General features: G+C 37.2%; 2 protein-coding genes across 3 annotated transcripts in view; one reads left to right on the top strand and one right to left on the bottom strand.

Annotated features, from left to right (window-relative positions):
- The first annotated feature begins 114 nt into the window (after positions 1–114).
- kat14 (lysine acetyltransferase 14) lies at positions 115–12,854 on the top strand. The gene is made up of 10 exons (XM_039738018.1): positions 115–402; positions 838–959; positions 2,900–3,021; positions 5,231–5,412; positions 5,733–6,152; positions 6,577–7,142; positions 8,692–8,825; positions 9,345–9,520; positions 11,830–12,020; positions 12,403–12,854. The coding sequence occupies exons 1-10, from the start codon at positions 135–137 to the stop codon at positions 12,574–12,576; spliced, it is 2,355 nt and encodes a 784-aa protein (XP_039593952.1). The 5' UTR covers positions 115–134; the 3' UTR covers positions 12,577–12,854.
- A 2,653-nt stretch (positions 12,855–15,507) lies between these two features.
- dzank1 (double zinc ribbon and ankyrin repeat domains 1) overlaps positions 15,508–19,444 on the bottom strand; it is a 60,580-nt gene continuing 56,643 nt past the window's right edge. For both annotated transcript variants that reach the window (XM_039738784.1, XM_039738783.1), the window contains exon 21: positions 15,508–16,067. In XM_039738784.1, coding sequence (XP_039594718.1) covers positions 15,920–16,067 — 148 coding nt within the window. In that variant the 3' untranslated portion in view covers positions 15,508–15,919. The remainder of the gene's footprint in view (positions 16,068–19,444) is intronic.

Genomic DNA, 19,444 nt, shown 5'->3' with positions numbered 1-19,444 from the left:
AAGTGTTTTTGAGCAAGACCTGTTTTAATGGAACATAATATACTTTTGTAGAGCATAGTTCAACACTGCTGACAGCAGAGAGTATTTCTACTAAAGAAAGAGGTTTTTGAGGAATCTTGTGTGAGCTCAGAGGCATGGATGACAGCATGGATATGCGATTGCTATCTAGTCAGCGAATAGACGATGAAGCAACTCGGATGTCTGCATCTGAAGGGCTGGAAGAGGGAGAAGTGGAAGGGGAAACACTCCTTATTGTGGAATCAGAAGACCAGGCCTCAGTAGATCTTTCTCATGATCAGAGTGGTGACTCTCTTAATAGTGACTTGGGGGATGAAGGAGATTCTAGTTGGACTGAGGAGCTGTCCTTTTACTGTGACAAGTGTCATAAGTGGATACTTGCAAGTAAGAACTCTAACAGTGTTTACCTTGTAAAACAATGTCGTACTAAACATAGGTGTGGTTTTCAAGGTTGTTACATCATTTTTATATGCCCTAAATGTAAAATCACATGTGTAATTATATATTTTATGGAGATGAAAGCTATCTGCTGATAGGGAGGCTTAAGTAAATGCTAAACATTTTGCAGAATATTTAAAACAGAGTATCTCTTTTTGGAAGAGGGAAACTTGGACAAGGTAAAAATGTTCTTTAAAAAGAGAGGAGAAAAGAAATAGCTGTGCCAGAGTAAAGAGATGAAAAGAACTGAGGGGTACAGTAGGTAAGGTAGGCATTTAAAGGGTGATTGCTGCAATGAAGGAAAGCATTTGAGGTGTTTTTTTAAACTCGGTAATAAAATGTACTGTATATAAAAATAACACATAATATTTTTTGGTTCAGGTCAATTAAGAGGAGAGCAACCCAGTCATCTTAAGGGAGATAACTTCTTTAAGTTTATCTGCTGTGATTGTTCAGATGATGGAAAAGAGCATTTTGAAAGAATGAGGCTCACCTGGCAACAGGTATGAGAACCACATGGTAACTGAATGCTTGGTTATACTTAATATATAGTATATTTATCAGTAAAAAATTGCTATTGGTGCAAAGGAGGGCATTTGTAGTAACTGGGTTTACCTTTAAGATAACACCTTTCTGTACTTTTAGTCATGATCATCATGTTGTACTTTGTGGTTTAACAACAGGTGCCTCTTCCATTCATTTACAGGAATCTGCACTTAAGGAGACACAATAGGCTTAAACCTGCATTGGTAATAGTGATTGTTTTTGCATTGTTTGTAATTCACTATTGTTCTGTCTTTCACGTGTACCAGGATCTAGCTGTGTGTTTCCCATCTAAACTTATTCTTTGAATTTTGCACCTTCTCAATCAAAGGCTCAGTAATGTTCAGATCCAAAAACTCTGCTGCAGAGGAAATTTAGCCTAAATGGCATCTAGCTGAGAGCTATTTAACTAATTCAGTAGTTCAGGCAAAATATAATTTTCCAGTTTATTGCTAAAGCTACAACTAAACCTGTTTAAGAGTGTTAAGGTATTTTGGGGGGTAAAAAAGATTTTAAAAGAATAAAACACACTGGAATTTATAGCTTTTTTCCAAGCATCACATAGTTGAGTTTCAATACTTACTATATTAAAACGTTAATAAAAGAAATCACAGATACAATTGTATCATGACCCAAATATTGAAATAATATTGTTTTATAGATTGCTGTTTAATCTCATTTCTATTTGATTGAAGTTAAACTTTAAATCATATATCTCAGTAGGTAGAAATCACAATCTGTTACAGCTAGGCTCAATTGATCCTACCAGTTTGTTTAAATAGTTAATATGGAATTTATTCTGTTTGCATACGTAAAAAAACATTTCCTTTGTTGAAATTTCTTAACCATCTCAATTTGTTGTTAAGGTTGAAACTTTATTTTTCTTTCCTTTTTTTGGATTAGAATTCACTGCAGTTAGAGTGATACCAGTGTAACTGGATCAATACTTGTTAGGAAATAATACGATTTAATGATAAATGCAAGGATTATATCAATAGGATAATTGCTTATGTATTCACATTAAAGACAGAACATAGACAAACATAACAACAAAGAGTTAAATCTTAGTCTCTAGGTTTGAGTTTCTTGGTTTGTAAATGCTTTTTAGTTTAGGGATTCCTCATTTGAAACTGTTGTGTCACGTCATAGTCTGCTTTCTTTTTTAAATTTACATCCATAGATGAGAGAAGAATTTAACATTATTAATAATTAAACATAAGGAAGCTCAGTTTGGATAGTAGGCTTCACACCATCTTCATAATGAAAAAGCATGACTCATTTACTTTTAGTTTTTTAATTAAGGTAAAGGTACTGACATTTCCTTTTTGAAACAGGACATTCTCTCCCAGATTGGGTTCAGCCACTGGTACATGGATGAGTTGAAACTTAAAGCTTTTAGTCCCTTGGGGTGTTTAGGACAATTCCAGAGAGTGTCCTTCTGAAAGAGGTCCGGGAAAGACCGAATGTTCGCCACCCGAGAGAGTGCTCTACCTAGATTTTGAAGAGAATGTGTGTTTTTTGCAGTGGGGCGATCAGTTATCTTTCTCAATGGCGGAGGCAGCACATGTTCCCTACTGTTTGGTAGTACTGCTGCTTTGTGATAAGGAGTTTGTGGGTTCACTTCCCGGGTCCTGCCTGCGTAGGGAGCACTTTGAGTAGTGATAAAAGCGCTATATAAATGTAAAGAATTATTACTAAACATTTTCAGAAAGGGATTTACGGAAGATACTACTTTTATACTTCAGAATGTTTGTTATTTTTGCATCAGTAAAGGTGTGTTTTTTTTTTTTTTATTTCCAAGTATTAGACTGAAATTACATCACCGTTATGCTATTGGGAAACTTAGTAACTTGCTGATTGCATTAACCTATTTTGTTTTTTCCATTTTGTTTTGTTTCAGGTTGTTATGTTAGCAATGTACAATTTATCCTTAGAAGGAACAGGTCGACAGGGTTACTTCAGGTGGAAAGAGGATATTTGTGCTTTTATTGGGAGACATTGGTCTTTCCTGCTAGGAAACAGGTAAAAGAATGACCAAAGAACATGTTTCTTGTGCAATCTGCAGTATGTTGTTCTCCCTTTTAAGCCTTTAGTTTTGGTATTCACAGTAAGCTTTAATTGACATGTCAAATTAACTCAAATTTCAAATGTTATTCTTTTGATCATTTAATTTTTCAACCTCCTTTTTTCCATTTGTCCAAACATTAAAGTTGCATATGTGAAATCTATGTCAACTGAAAATAGATTGCGATCAATCTATGTTTGTTATATAGCGCTGCTCCCCTGATTGCTTGGACATCATACACTGCATACCTCATGTGTCTTGTATACAGTGCACCCGGAAAGTATTCACAGCGCATCACTTTTTCCACATTTTGTTATGTTGCAGCCTTATTCCAAAATTGATTAAATTAATTTTTTTCCTCAGAATTCTACATACAACACCCCATAATAACAACATGAACAAAGTTTACTTGAGGTTTTTGCAAATTTATTAAAAATAAAAAAAAAAACTGAGAAATCACATGAACATAAGTATTCACAGCCTTTGCTCAATACTTTGTCGATACACCTTTGGCAGCAATTACAGCCAAATTACAGTATGTCATCTGTCATACTTTTATAATCCAGTTCTTCTGTTTTGTAAGTAATTTTTTGAATTGTTTTGTGATTGAACCAAGTGTTTCCCCTAGCTTCTGATTGATTATACACCAGTTTAGCATTCCTCGCCCATTCTCATTCATCTCTCCTTCCAAACTATGTTCTCTTATTGTTCCATGTCCATATTCTTTCTGGTTACCAATATTGGTGTTCTAGTCTCCTATTACTATCATGTTCTGGTCATTAAATTCCATCTTCTCCAAAGCCTGCTGTAGATCTTCTTAAAATGCATCCTTTTCATCTGCTGTATTGTTTTTTGTTGGTGCATAAATTTATATTAGTCCTATTTTTCTCCTGTAGATTTAAGCTCATCATTATTATTGGATTTACAGGTTCCTATCTTATCTACTTTTCCATCTCATTGCTTACAGTTATACCTACTCTTGTGATAGTTGTGCTTCTTATTGGAGATTCCAAAAATCTGAGTGTATAACCTTTGTCTAAGTCTATCATTTCATCCCCCTTCTTTTTTATTTCAGATATTCCTAGCATTATTTTCATACAGCAAAAGCATCATTTCCATATATCAGAAAAATCTGACAACATAATGTAATCAAGTTGTTGTTTTTACAAGAATAGTATTGTTAGAGACAAATGTTTTACAATTAGTAATTGGAGGGTTGGAGTACACATACTGTGTGCAAATAATATACTGCTTTTCTCTATACAATATTTGTGTGTTTTTTGTTTTGTTTAAGGGCTAATATTAGTAAGCCCTGTTTTGTAGTGGTTAAGGCTTCGGATCTTGGACTACAGACCCTGAATTTGTAAATTCAAATCCTTCTACTGACACTGTGTGTCCATGAGCAAGTCATTTTACTTGCCTGTGTGGCAATTGGAAGAAAAAAGAATGGATCTCAGATGTTGCATGTCACCTTGGATAAAGGCATCAGTCAAATAGTTAGCAGTAATAGTATTGGGTCATTGGAGCTGGTTACTTTAGCACAATTCTTCATGAGTAAAACACTCCTGCAATAGATCAGTCCCTGCCTTTTCCTAGTGACGTGACTTTTGTTGATGGTCATTGCAAAACACATTTTTACAGGAAAGTATATTCTTTTGAATTGAATGGGTATTCAAATATGCTCCCTCCAAGCTGTGACTGTGCATCTTTTTCCTGGGTGCCTTTCAGTATGTTTGAACTGCCACACAGCTGTGATCGCATCGCTCACTACCACTCCTGCAGAGCAGTTTAGAAAAGCCGCACACCTGTTGTGTTGCCCTCAACCCTTTGGTTATGCACCTGCTTCTTCTGAAATGCCACAGGCACTTGATACCCCACAGCAAACCACCCGCCCCTTCCACAGGTTAAAGAAGGAAACAATATAAAGTATTTTCCCTAAATTTTATATTATTTTAATGTGTTAGTGAAGTACACAGTATGGAAAATGTCAAGATACTGTATATTCTAGCCTTTTATTGTATTTATGTGTGTGTTGGTTTTTTTTTGTGAACACCATCTTTATATTAATTCATAAACGCAGACATATTACCAAATAATGAAAGTTGTTTTATGTGGTATTTTTTGATATACAAATTCTCCAGCTGTAATGACTTAATGTATTTACAGAAAGAAAACATCGACTTGGTGGAGCACTGTGGCTGGCTGTTTATCTGTAGGTAGCCCTCTGTTCTTTCGATCAGGAGCCCAAGAATTTGGGGAGCCCGGCTGGTGGAAACTGGTTCACAACAAACCACCTACATTAAAACCAGAAGGAGAAAAAATGGCATTGTCTTCTTTAAAGACAAAGGGTAAAAAAAAAAAAAGTTTAGATTTTTTTTCTCAACTGCAAGTAAATGTAGAATAAGTTTAAATATTTTTATCCCAAATGTGTAACAGTAATAAACATTATTATTCATTCATTATATACAGCATAGTACACCATTAATCTCCAATAGGTAATTATTGTCTGTTTTATTTTACTTAAGTTCCAGTACTTATTCATATATTGCCAAATTGTGTCTTTCTGCACACATTCTTAAACTGAGAACACGCATGCTGAGACAAAAATGTGTGTATTTGGCCTGATAATTTCATCTTTCTTCTTATTAAAATTAAAATAACTTTTCAGCAACTTCAAAACCTTCTCTCGACCCCATAATCACAGTCGAAGGCCTGCGAAAGCGTGCTGTACGCAACCCTGTGGAGAGTGCCATGCAGCTGAAAGAGAAACGATCACGTACACAGGAGGCAAAGGACATACGTCGAGCTCAGAAAGAGGCTGCTGGCTTCCTCGACCGTAGTACTTCTTCCACACCAGTTAAGTTTGGCAGCCGTGGGCGGCGACCAGATCTAATTTTGGAAAAAGGAGAAGTAATAGACTTTTCTTCAATCAGCTCGTCTGACCAGACCCCTCTGACCAGCCCTTCTCCATCTCCTTCGCTGGATTTTTCTGCTCCTGGTACCCCAGCTTCACATTCCGCTACTCCCAGTCTACTTTCAGAGGCAGATCTTATTCCTGATGTAATGCCACCCCAAGCATTATTTCACGGTAAGCAATTCATACGTGAATGTGCTTTTTTATTTCAAAGTAATAAAAGCAATACCAGTTATTTGCAGCATTGATTGTACTGTATAAGTGCAGGGAATGAAACACTGATACATCGAAGCAGGACGTTTTAAAGGTTTTCCAAATTAAAAAAGTGGTAAAGTTTTTATAGCTGTACAACTACTAAACGGAAGTGGAGTATAATAATGATGATATTACTTACTTGTTTTAGTCCAGAGTTCAGGACTAATAGGCAATTACCATTTTGGTTCATGTCACAGCATTACTGGTTTATTTCAAGCTTTATATTAACTGTATTTTGTAACTTTAACCGATGAGATAAGGACTCACATATTTATTTCCAGTAAGAGACCTAAACCTGTTCTTCTGACACACAAATACAATTCTCTTTTTCCCCACATTGTAGATGATGAAGAAATGGAAGGTGATGGTGTTATAGATCCAGGAATAGAGTATGTACCTCCTCCCAGCATGCCTTTGGCCACAGGCTCCCTTATTGTAAGGAAGAAGATTCGAGGTTATGAGCATATTAAACAAGAGGTGGAGAGTGAGGAGGAGCGGGCTGACAAGATTGAAGGGGATCAGGATGAAGGTGAGGGGGGCTGTCATTCCAAATCTAGGAATGAAAAGAAAATTCCTGGCTCAAGCAAAGATGAAACACTGACTGGAACGAGGTATGCACCCCTCGGTCTGTATGAAGAGAAGATGCTGCTAAGGAAGCTGGAATCTTATGCTAGTGCTGTGACAGTTTGTCCAGAAGCTAGACGCCTGTATAGGAAACTTTTGGTACGGCAAGCAAAACGTGAGAGGGGACTGCCTTTGCTGGACTTGGATCTGGCAGTTAGTGCTACTCTTGCTTTTGTTGGTGCAATGTATGGTGCAAAGGAGAGTGAAGGAGGCTGCCAAATAAGAACTGGCATAGCGACTTACCGTACCACTAGTAAGGACCTTCAGATCCTCGATCGATTTCAGGTAGAGTTCTATGAGTGAGTTTCATTGAATTTATGGTGATTTACAGCTAATTTTTTTTTTTGTGCAATTTTTTTTCTTTTTTCTTAAGTAAAAAAAACAAAATTCAGACAAACACAGCACTGCACATAGTAATAAATGCAGTTCAAAAGATATAATAATAAAACATCTCAAATAAGCCCATTCCACAGTACATAATAAATATTCAAAAACATTAAAATAAAAAAAAGATGGATCACTTTTGAATTGCCCAAGCCCCCGTCCACAGTAAGCAGAAAAATATCACCTCCAAAGAGAAACATAACCACAAGAGTCCTGTATGAAATAAATCACAAAGTGTTATGATGGTGGTTCTTTTTCTACATTTGGTATAATTGTGATATATTTTCCTTCAAAACTTGGCTAAACTACAGTTGTTGCTCTGTTTATAAAATATGAAAAGTTGAGATATGTATGTATAAAAGTATTAGTTTGTACCTTAATACAGCATAAACAAAAAACTTGTCAAAGCAAGAAATATTGATCACCCTAGTGGAGACTGGTGCTTATATTCTGTAGCTTCATTTAGTTTTATATCGGCCACCTCAGAACTTTGAGGTTGACCTAAACCTATGTATTTCTACACTAAATCTATGATGATGACCTTCAGTCTTTTCTGTCTTTTACGTCTGTTGGCTCTTTCCAGTTTCTTCTCTCTGTGTAGTATCTTGTATTTTGGTTTTCCTTGCTGATTTGAATTTTAGTTTTGTACTTTATGTAAATAAGATTATATTGATGTGCTGAGTGAAAGGTACTGTATAAAATCTTAGTTAAAAGGGTGAAACTACACATTAATCACCAGACATTCTGATTGGCACTTAACTCATCTTGGCATTATTCAACATCTTGGATACACTATATGGTAAAGGAGAAAGAATTTGCCAGACACAATTTGAATATTCAGATATTTCCTTTAGAAACAGGTATTTCTTTTCTGTTTTGTAAATTTTACATTAACCTATATAATTTAACGTACATAAGAGCATCTAGACCGCCTCTTTCATGGTTATTTTAAATGTTGCCCTTTATTAAAATTATTAATTTGAAGAAGTTTATTTTCTGAATTGTTTTACAGTACGTTGGGAGTGACATTTTGTCTAAAGCTACTTCCTTACGGGTACATGACACAGGGTTCAATACTGGCCCTGTCACAGTCTGTGAAGGGTGTTCATTCTTTACCCATGTCCCACATAGAGTCCATTAGAAATGTCACAAGAAAAGTCAGCTAAATATCCACACCCAACCCCCTCCTTCCCCTCCACCCCCCAAAACTGTTACCTATTTTGAAAGCTATTTTTACCAACCCTGAATAGAGCAACAGCCCATTACACAACACAATTATGAACACACTTGCACATATCGGAACAGTTTAAAGATAAGAATTAACCTGTCATGCATATCTTCTAGGTCTGTGTGTATTATTTTATATTGAGAAGCTTCTTAAGATTTTATTTTTTTTTATCACAATTTTGGCTACTTATGTTGTATTATTAAATGTGTGTTGTCTTCTTAGAGTGCTGTATCTGGAAGAAAAGGGTACCGCCTACCAGTTGCATCATTTTGGCATCGACTCATGGGATCAGATGCAACCTCAGAACAATGCATAATTAGTCCTTACACATCACGAACTCTAAAGCCTTTTATAAGGTGAGTGACAGTAAAATATGCATGTTAGAATGAAGGAGGTACAAAGATAAAATGCATTACTTCTGTTGACTAATGGAGATAGTTTGTGAAATACTTGGAAGACATGGATCTATCAAAAACAGAAGATTATGCGTACATTTTTTTGTAATTACCATATGTTAATACCGATTTTTGTATGATAAAACTGTGAGCATCTTGTGGTAAAGTGAGGTCCGCAGCTGATCAGCATCTTTTTAAATAATCGGCACACTTGCGTCTTGGTAGGAGGGGGTATGGTAGCGTGGCAAGAGTAGTTCCCGGGCGTGATGCAGGAGCGGGCAGCCCTACACCAACTGCACAGGTGTAGGATTGTCCATGACCCTAATTGGCGCTAGGAGCTGCTAATCGACACAGCTGTGCCATGTCCCCAATTTTTAAAGGGGAAGTGTGAATGTGAGAAGAAAAAGGATTGAAAAGAAAATATTTTCTCATTTTAATATGTACCTTACTTTCTATTTGCTTGTTGTTTTTCATTTAAAGGCGTGACTATGAAAGTAAACCTCTTAAACTCCGGCTGCTGGCTGAAATTCGAGCATACCGAAACAGAAATATCCCAGACTGGACACCTGAATCGGACGCTCCCATTGATTACTGTTATGTGCGGCCTAATCACATACCTTCTATAAATTCCATGTGCCATGAAATGTTCTGGCCTGGTATGTACAATTCTCTTAATTCATTTTGCATTGTGTATGCTGAAACAATTGTGAACCATTGGTATGCAAGTACAGTAAGTCCCCAACATACGAACCTTCAAGTTACGAACTTTCAAAGATGTTACCGTGCATGACCAATAAATAAAAAATTATTTAAATAAGTGAAAAATTAAAATTGTACAGCAACTTCAAATTTCAAGGCAGTTTGTAAGTTTAGTTTGCGTGTCTGCTGCTAGGTGGAGCGCAAAACCCCTGCTATTATTGCTTACATTTCCAGTTCTGTTATCTGTGTGTATGCTAGAGAAAAGAGAAACATAGAACAGCATATTTCAGTTGTGCAGCTGTATGTACGTGCAGGTTTCAAGGTGACACACAAGGGAACACACACATTACATCCCATTGCGAGCACTCCTGCAAAAACACACACAATTCGACAGTTGTTAAAAAAAAAAATGACATACTATTGGTTCTGTAATCAATCAGCCTAAATGAAAGAGAAAGTTTCAGCATTTTTAATATTGAAGTTATTTATTTCTTCACAAACATGCAATATATGCATTTGCCGTATAAAATTATGTTCTAAAGTTAAATCACTTTCAATAAATTTAAAGAAATATGTTGCCCGCATTGGCGGATCAATACTTGCAAGCTGTATTGGCTTGAAAAATGGGAGTGTTTGGTAAATGCATCAGAGCAGACAATATACTTTTTAAAATTAATAGTAAGCAGTTAACCTTAGAACACATTTTCATGAGGCAAATGCATATATACAATTCTTGTGAAGAAATAATTTCATCTTGAATAATACCAAACTTATCCTTTAGGTTTTATGTCAATGCTCTGACCTTTCTGTTCTTCAGACACTATGCAGTTGCTTTGAGTCACTGTCATTTTGAAAGGTGAACTGTTTTCTGATTTTCACTTTATTGGCTGAGGGCTGCTGATTTTGCTTATAGTCTGCACCATCCATCTTCCTTTGCATCCTGACAAGTGGCCTAGTCCTAGCTGGGGGAAAAAAAAACACCCCCCTAATAAGATGCTGCCACCACCATGCTTTACCATGGGAATTGTGTTCTTTAGATAGTATGGTATGATATTTATTTGGTTTTTGCATTCTAGCCGCAAAGTTAAATTCTGGTCTTGCCTAATCAAAGCACATTTTGTAACCTGGTCACATAATCTCTAAGGTCTTTTTCTGCAAAAAACATAGCTGAGACTTGATGTGTGTTTTTTCTCTTGCCAACCTCCAATTTAGGCCAAATTGTTGGAGTGCCTGTGTGGTCAAATGTAAACAGTGATTTATCTTTCCCCATGAAGGCCTGTCACTCCTTCAAGGTTGCCTTTGGCTTCTTGGTAACCTTTCTTATTAATCTCTTTTACATATGGTCATACAGTTTCAAGGGATGGCATAATTTAGACAACACCTGGATTGTGCCATATGCTTTCCAATTCCTAACTTAAAGCCTATTATTTTTTTTTTTATGACCATCTACTGACTTAAGCCCTCTTTGGAAAGGCTCTAGCCACGCATAATGGATTCATTGCTTTGAAGTTCACTTCTATGTAGTGGAGTCCTCTAGAAACAGATGCTTTAACTCTGAACTAACTATGTCAAGATTATCACACCTGATCCCTGGTGGGATCCAATTAGTTTGTGTGATCTGTAATGTGATTGGTTATAGCTTAGCAAATTTACGAATGCAATTTAAAGGTGTTCAGCTATCCATTTACTTACCTGAATGTAGTTACTGCTGTAAGAGAGATTAATCTGCATAATGTTTTAATTTTTTTCTCCTTGGCTAGTATAGGTGTTGTATGTAATTAAAAATTGATCAAGCCTAATTTTATTTTTTTTTCCAGAGTGTTATACAATAAAATGTAGACGTTTTTAAAATTAAAATAAATATTTTTCATGCTTGAACAAAAATATATTGGCTATAAAAGGTTACAACTCAGTAGTGTTACACTGCTCCAAAGCCTCCATAAATACAGTAAACTGTATATTTATAGTTTTATTGTTCATCTTACTTTTCTTAATTTTTTTAACCAGATTGGGTGAGCAGTGGCCAGCAATATAAGCATTTGTATTCTGTAAGGTGTCAGCATGTTCTCCACATATTAATATTGAATTTTTCCATGGACTTTTTATGACATTAACACAATAGTGGGCTTGTCAACAGGAGCTGACGGGGTTACACCTGGACTGTACAATGGTCCTATGATGTTGTTTGATTTTCACACACGATTTGTAGATCTACAGTAGACAACAGTGCCTAATCTTTTTATGAATAATATTTTTCATTGTTTAGGTATAGATCTGTCTGAGTGTCTTCAGTATCCAGATTTCAGCGTTGTAGTTCTTTATAAGAAAATTGTTATTGGATTTGGATTCATGGTCCCAGATGTCAAGTACAGTGAGGCATACATTTCGTTTTTGCTTGTGCACCCAGAGTGGCGAAGAGCTGGAATTGGTACCTTTATGATTTATCATCTAATACAGGTATGTCTTTGATATTTGATAACTTGCATTCCATGTACAGCAGTGAATTCTCTTGTGTGTGGGCCAGTTTGTAAGTCTGTCTAGTTCTGATTTAAAAGTAACTTCACAAGTCCAAAAGATGGCTCAGCAGCGTTCAGTTTTTTCAGCACTTAAATATTTTGTAGTGGATTTAAACTTTGTACTTGTATATTGATGCTATACCAGTTTATACAGGTATTAAAACTAGCACTAATATATTTTTGTGTGTCATTACTATAGGAATTGTCTTGTTTTCTATAAGGTCAATTCTTAATGCTTTTGTTAAATGGTTGTCATAAACCGTGCTCTGATGTGTAAGGGTTTCAGTAATCAAGTTAATGTCTTTCTATTTCTCTTTCTACAGACTTGCATGGGAAAAGATGTGACTCTTCATGTTTCGGCAAGCAATCCTGCCATGCTGTTATATCAGAAATTTGGCTTTAAAACAGAAGAATTCATATTGGATTTTTATGATAAATATTACCCTGTTGATAGCAAGGAATGCCGGCATGCTTTTTTTCTGAGGCTGCGGCGATAAAGAAGCTATCTTTTGTTATAGAATGTTTAAGTGTCACCAAAAATTTGAATATTTTAACTGTACTGTAAGTTAATGTCTAAAACAGATATAGAAAAAGTATTCTCTGTAGTGTTTTTAAATACTTTTTTTAAACAACAAAGAAACAATCTTTGAACTACTGATGCTTTAATACCATCATCTTTTACTTCACCCTTTATTTTCCTGTTACATTGTCAAATCTAATCCTGTTCAAAACATTCTGAATGAAAAGCAAAAGAAATAAAACAATTATAAACTACTCTTTTAAATGTCATGGTATCCCACAATTAGAAAAATGTATTCATTTTCTGTTTATCTAGTGTTTTCAGAAATACCTACATGATGCTTTTTTTTTTTTCTTATCAGAGTGTAATTCATTACATTAATTTTTCAGAACCCACATTGAATTAAAAAATGAACTCCAGACTGAAACATAAAATTAGAATAGAAAGCAAAAAAAAAGGTAAAAAGTCGATTGCTTATACTAGTAAATAAAACAAGGCATTAGATGATCTGTCAAAGTTCAAATGTTTTACTTCTTTTTCTTATGTTAAGGTTTTGGAAAATTAGCCCTTTTCACAAAAGTGAGGCATTGATGGGTGAAATGAATGATGTTTATTCGGTTTCTTGCGTTTCACTTCCCAAAATGTATTTTAACGATGTACAGTGAGGAACAAAAGTATTTGAACACCCTGCGATTTTGCAAGTTCTCCCACTTAGAAATCATGGAGGGGTCTGAAATTCACATTGTAGGTGCATTCCCACTGTGAGAGACAGAATGTAAAAAAAAAAATTCAGGAAATGACATTGTATGATTTGTACAGAATGTATTTGTATTGCACTGCTGCACATAAGTATTTGAACACCTGGCAATCAGCAAGAATTCTAGCTTTCAAAGACCTGTCACTCTGCCTTTAAGGAGTCCACCTCTACTCCACTTAGTAGCACCTGTCTGAGCTCTTTAAAGACGCCTGTCCACCCCACAGTCACTCAGACTCCAACTACTACCATGGGCAAGACCACAGAGCTGTCAAAAGACACCAGAGACAAAATTGTGGCCCTCCACAAGGCTGGAAAGGGCTACGGGGCAATTGCCAAGCAGCTTGGTGAAAATAGATCAACTGTTGGAGCAATTGTCAGGAAATGGAAGAGGCTAAAGACGACTGTCAGTCTCCCTCGGACTGGGGCTCCATGCATGATCTCACCTCATGGGGTATCACAAATGATAAGAAAGGTGAGGAATCAGCCCAGAACTACCCTGGAGAAGCTGGTCAATGACATGAAGAGAGCTGGGACCACAGTTTCAAAGATCACTGTCGGGAAAACACTATGCCGTCATGCTTTCAAATCATGCATTGCACGGAAGGTTCCCCTGCTCAAGTCCTCACATGTCCAGGCCCGTCTGAAGTTTGCCAATGACCATCTGGATGATCCAGAGGAGGCATGGGAGAAAGTCATGTGGTCAGATGAGACCAAAATAGAACTTTTTGGTCTAAACTTCACTCGCCGTGTTTGGAGGAAAAAGAAGGAGGAGTTGTATCCCAAGAACACCATCCCTACTGTGAAGCATGGGGGTGGAAACATCATGCTTTGAGGGTGCTTTTCTGCGAAGGGTACAGGACGACTGCACTGTATTAAGGAGAGGATGAATGGGGCCATGTATTGTGAGATTTTGAGCAAAAACCTCCTTCCCTCAGTCAGAGCACTGAAGATGGGTCGTGGCTGGGTCTTCCAACATGACAATAACCCGAAGCACACAGCCAGGATAACCAAGGAGTGGCTCCGTAAGAAGCATATCAAGGTTCTGGAGTGGCCTAGCCAGTCTCCAGACCTAAATCCAATCGAAAATCTTTGGAGGGAGCTGAAACTCCATGTTGCTCAGCGCCTGCCCCAGAACCTGACAGATCTAGAGGAGATCTTTGTGGAGGAGTGGGCCAAAATCCCTGTTGCAGTGTGTGGAAACGTTTGACCTCTGTAATTGCAAACAAAGGCTTCTGTACCAAATATTAATGCTGATTTTTTCCGGTGTTCAAATACTTATGTGCAGCAGTGCAATACAAATACATTCTGTACAAATCATACAATGTGATTTCCTGAATTTTTTTTTTTACATTTTGTCTCTCACAGTGGGAATGCACCTACAATGTGAATTTCAGACCCCTCCATGATTTCTAAGTGGGAGAACTTGCAAAATCGCAGGGTGTTCAAATACTTGCGTTCCTCACTGTATGAAGTGTTTTTTTTTTTTTAAAAATGTATTAGAACTGGTCAATGGCTATACATTTTACATGGAGGAATTCCTTCATAATTACCATGGTAAATTTTATTTTTTCTTATTCCAATAATACTAACTGTTTCAGCTAACGTGTTGTTTATATTTAATGTTGGCTCATTTTGTTTTAACAATGTCAATATATCGTAGCAAAGAATAATAAGCAAAGTAAATTAGCCGTAATCTTATAAATTAACTGTATCAAACCTGTTTCCGTAGTGACCATTCTTTTTATTGTTTCAAAAGGTTTTTTTTTTTTTAGTGTGTTTTACGAGTTAAGATCCTGCCATGAAATGCACACACATACGGCATTAGATTTGGTTTTATTCTCCATATTTTTAGTCAGACAAAAAGTAATTCAATCACATTTAATCACTGAGAAGGGATCATTGTGCCATTTTACATCAGTGCAGACTCGCACACATTACTTCCAAGACGAATATTGGCCTTTTCAAACTCTGATTCAGTTGTCGGTAATACACCAAGGATATTCCAACTAAAAAAGCTCGGCACAGCACCAATCTTAAAGCAGTGTGTAAACTTTATGTACTCGTCAGATTTGAACTGCCTTCTAAAAGTATACGTGCTACTATGGTGCAAGTCAAAATTTGGTCCTCTTTTCTCTGCTTGGGTCCATTTTCTTTTTTTTTTTTTGCTCACAAAATGGAAAACTGAAAAATCATGTGAGGTTGTTTTTGTTTTAAATTTGAACACAGGGGGACAACTACAGAAGTTCTTGTTTCATGATTCCAGCATGACTTTGGATAACTGGAAGAGAATAATAGTGCTCCCCAGAAGAAAAAATTGAAAAGTATGAAGGGCTAATTGGCCAGACCTCATTAACAACAAATCTCAGAAAAATTACAAGGTAAAACGGTTTAGTTCTAGACAATCAATAACTGCCATTCTTGAGTCATTACTGATGGTTTAAGCAGATATGTCATGGTTGTTACATTATTGTTTCACTTGGAGAAGAAAATTTACACATAAGCTCCTGTAAAATAATTTTCATTACCTCAAAAATACAAAAATCACCATGAGCTACCTATATTATCACTTTTGATTTTTGGAAAGTCTGTTTAGCATTCCCTGGCCCATTTGTGAAGCAAACAAAGAAATAAGCTTGTCACTGCCGGTCTTCACAGCCAAGTCGTATGCTGTTAGTCCTTTGTCGTTCTTCTTTTTGATACTTGCATTGCACCTGGAGGAATCAATATTTGTTAGGTCCCAAAGAATTCAGCAGTTACAAATTTTAAAAACTTTTACCTATTCAACATATTAAGACTTTAATCATTCCCAATTATTTAGCATGCCACACATGATTTGAATTTTCATGTGATTAAAAAAAAAAATCTTACTTTCAGATGACTCAAAAGAGTTGGATTTATTTACTTTTGAAAATAATATTGAAATGCCTGCTGTTTTTTGAATTTCAGAATTGTCTGATATTAAGAATTTTGATGTTTTAAGTACCTGACTTTAGAGATTCTGTGTTAACTGTACATTTTCTTTGACTAGTCCAGTTGTTTAAAATAAGTATATATACAGTGAACTTTTCCACATTTTGTCACATTACAGCCACAAACATGAATCAATTTTATTGGAATTCCACGTGAAAGACCAATACAAAGTGGTGTACACGTGAGAAGTGGAACGACAATCATACATGATTCCAAACATTTTTTACAAATAAATAACTGCAAAGTGGGGTGTGCGTAATTCTTCAGCCCCCTTTGGTCTGAGTGCAGTCAGTTGCCCATAGACATTGCCTGATGAGTGCTAATGACTAAATAGAGTGCACCTGTGTGTAATCTAATGTCAGTACAAATACAGCTGCTCTGTGACGGCCTAGAGAATATTAGGAGCAACAACACCACGAAGTCCAAAGAACACACCAGACAGGTCAGGGAATAAAGTTATTGAGAATTTTAAAGCAGGCTTAGGCTACAAAAAGATTTCCAAAGCCGTGAACATCCCACGGAGCACTGTTCAAGCGATCATTCAGAAATGGAAGGAGTATGGCACAACTGTAAACCTACCAAGACAAGGCCGTCCACCTAAACTCACAGGCCGAACAAGGAGAGCGCTGATCAGAAATGCAGCCAAGAGGCCCATGGTGACTCTGGACGAGCTGCAGAGATCTACGGCTCAGGTGGGGGAATCTGTCCATAGGACAGCTATTAGTCGTGCACTGCACAAAGTTGGCCTTAATGGAAGAGTGGCAAGAAGAGAGCCATTGTTAACAGAAAACCATAAGAAGTCCCGTTTGCAGTTTGCCACAAGCCATGTGGGGGACACAGCAAACATGTGGAAGAAGGTGCTCTGGTCAGATGAGACCAACATGGAACTTTTTGGCCAAAATGCAAAACGCTATGTGTGGCGGAAAACTAACACTGCACATCACTCTGAACACACCATCCCCACTGTCAAATATGGTGGTGGCAGCATCATGCTCTGGGGGTGCTTCTCTTCAGCAGGGAGAGTTGATGGGAAGATGGATGGAGCCAAATACAGGGCAATCTTGGAAGAAAACCTCTTGGAGTCTGCAAAAGACTTGAGACTCGGGCGGAGGTTCACCTTCCAGCAGGACAACAAAGGAATGGTTTAAAACAAAACATATCCATGTGTTAGAATGGCCCAGTCAAAGTCCAGATCTAAATCCAATCGAGAATCTGTGGCAAGATCTGAAAACTGCTGTTCACAAACGCTGTCTATCTAATCTGACTGAGCTGGAGCTGTTTTGCAAAGAAGAATAGGCAAGGATTTCAGTCTCTAGATGTGCAAAGCTGGTAGAGACATACCCTAAAAGACTGGCAGCTGTAATTGCAGCAAAAGGTGGTTCTACAAAGTATTGACTCAGCGGGCTGAATAATTATGCACATCCCACTTTTCAGTTATTTATTTGTAAAAATTGTTTGGAATCATGTATGATTTTCGTTCCACTTCTCACGTGTACACCACTTTGTATTGGTCTTTCAGGTGGAATTCCAATAAAATTGATTCATGTTTGTGGCTGTAATGTGACAAAATGTGGAAAAGTTCAAGGGGGGGCGAATACTTTTGCAAGCCACTGTATGTTTTGTATCATCTGTTCACCCATTGTCTCCAATAGCAAATTTCATTGTGGTGTTGCTGGGAGGCATGGTACAGTAGGAAATGAACACTCTCTGGACAGGACTCCAGTCCATTACATAGCACTGTCAGACTCCCACCCTCATTCTTACATTGGGATGTCAGTTAACCAGACATGCATGTATCGGAGTTAAAGGGAAGTTCATCGGATTGGCAGGCCCAGCATTGACTCAGCTGTGGAATTGCCACATGGGGGAGGCAGCTTGATGGCTGAGGTCTTCAGGACTCGAAACAAAACCAAATCATATTATGGGATATCACCTACTGTTAAATTCTGCTCCATACTTGTAAATTTTGTATTTTGTATACTGTATTGAGGATTTGTTCTAAGTATTGTATTGACCCCCTTCTTTTTGACACCCACTGCATGACTAGCCTACCTCTTTGAACTGCCTTTCCCAAGGTTCCTTCCATTTTTTTCCCCTACAAGGTTTTTTTTGGTGTTTTTCCTTTTCTTCTTAGAGAGCCAAGGCTGGGGGGTGTCAAGAGGCAGGGCCTGTTAAAGCCCATTGCGGCACTTCTTGTGTGATTTTGGGCTATACATAAATAAACTGTATTGTATTGTATTGTCAGGAGCACTCTGGGATAATGTGTCAAGCCAGCAAAGACGATGACCCGGGCTAGAAACTTAATTCAATTCAATTTTGTTCTAAGGGAGTAAAGTTAATCCCATGTAATTTAGATTCTGTTACTCTAAAACATTGTTAGAGGTTTTCAGTCCAGGACCGTTATTCACTTGGAACCATTATCTCAAAGTAGGGATCATACAGATGAAAGCACACCATTATGCATTCTTGAATAATGTTTTCTCTACTAGGAGGCTGTGCCCCCTACTTGCTTCGCTTGCCCACCCCACAACCCCCACCCCCAGGGGCGTACTTCATGCTATCTACTTCGTGTCTCTGCCGCTCGCACTGTGAAGGGGCGCATTGTTGAACGCACGCTAAGGAGATGCGGATGTATCAGCTGCTGGCTTGCTGCTGACTGCTACTGAGCTGCGTGATCTACATGTCTCGCTGCGCGACGATCATTTAAAAGCCTGTACAGCAGCCATCCTTTTGTCTCACTTCATTGTCTTGCAGGATGTTAAAGTGTCTCCACAAAATTGTTTGTCAGTAGGACGTGACGTGCAAGTAGTCTCGTGGGACTTCAAAGTGTCTCTCTGAGATGATCACGTCTCGACCCAAGATTTTTTTATATAATAGATAGATATAAATAGATAGTTTTATATAAATAGATAGATATATATCTATATCTATCTGTGTGTATATATATATATCACACATTTCCAATTTTTGTTCACTAGATTTTCTCTGCCTATTGATACAGTTCTTGCTTTTAAGATACCATTAGCTGCCTGGCTGAAAGTGAAGATTTTCTAGGAACAACAACCACCTGACAATATCAGATCCACCCCACATCTCCCTTACACATTTAAGTAGTTTA

Source organism: Polypterus senegalus, chromosome 16, assembly GCF_016835505.1.
Source record: "Polypterus senegalus isolate Bchr_013 chromosome 16, ASM1683550v1, whole genome shotgun sequence".
Classification (NCBI taxonomy): domain Eukaryota; kingdom Metazoa; phylum Chordata; class Cladistia; order Polypteriformes; family Polypteridae; genus Polypterus; species Polypterus senegalus.
Note: the sequence above shows the minus strand (reverse complement) of the source record. Positions and strands in the feature narration are given on the sequence as shown.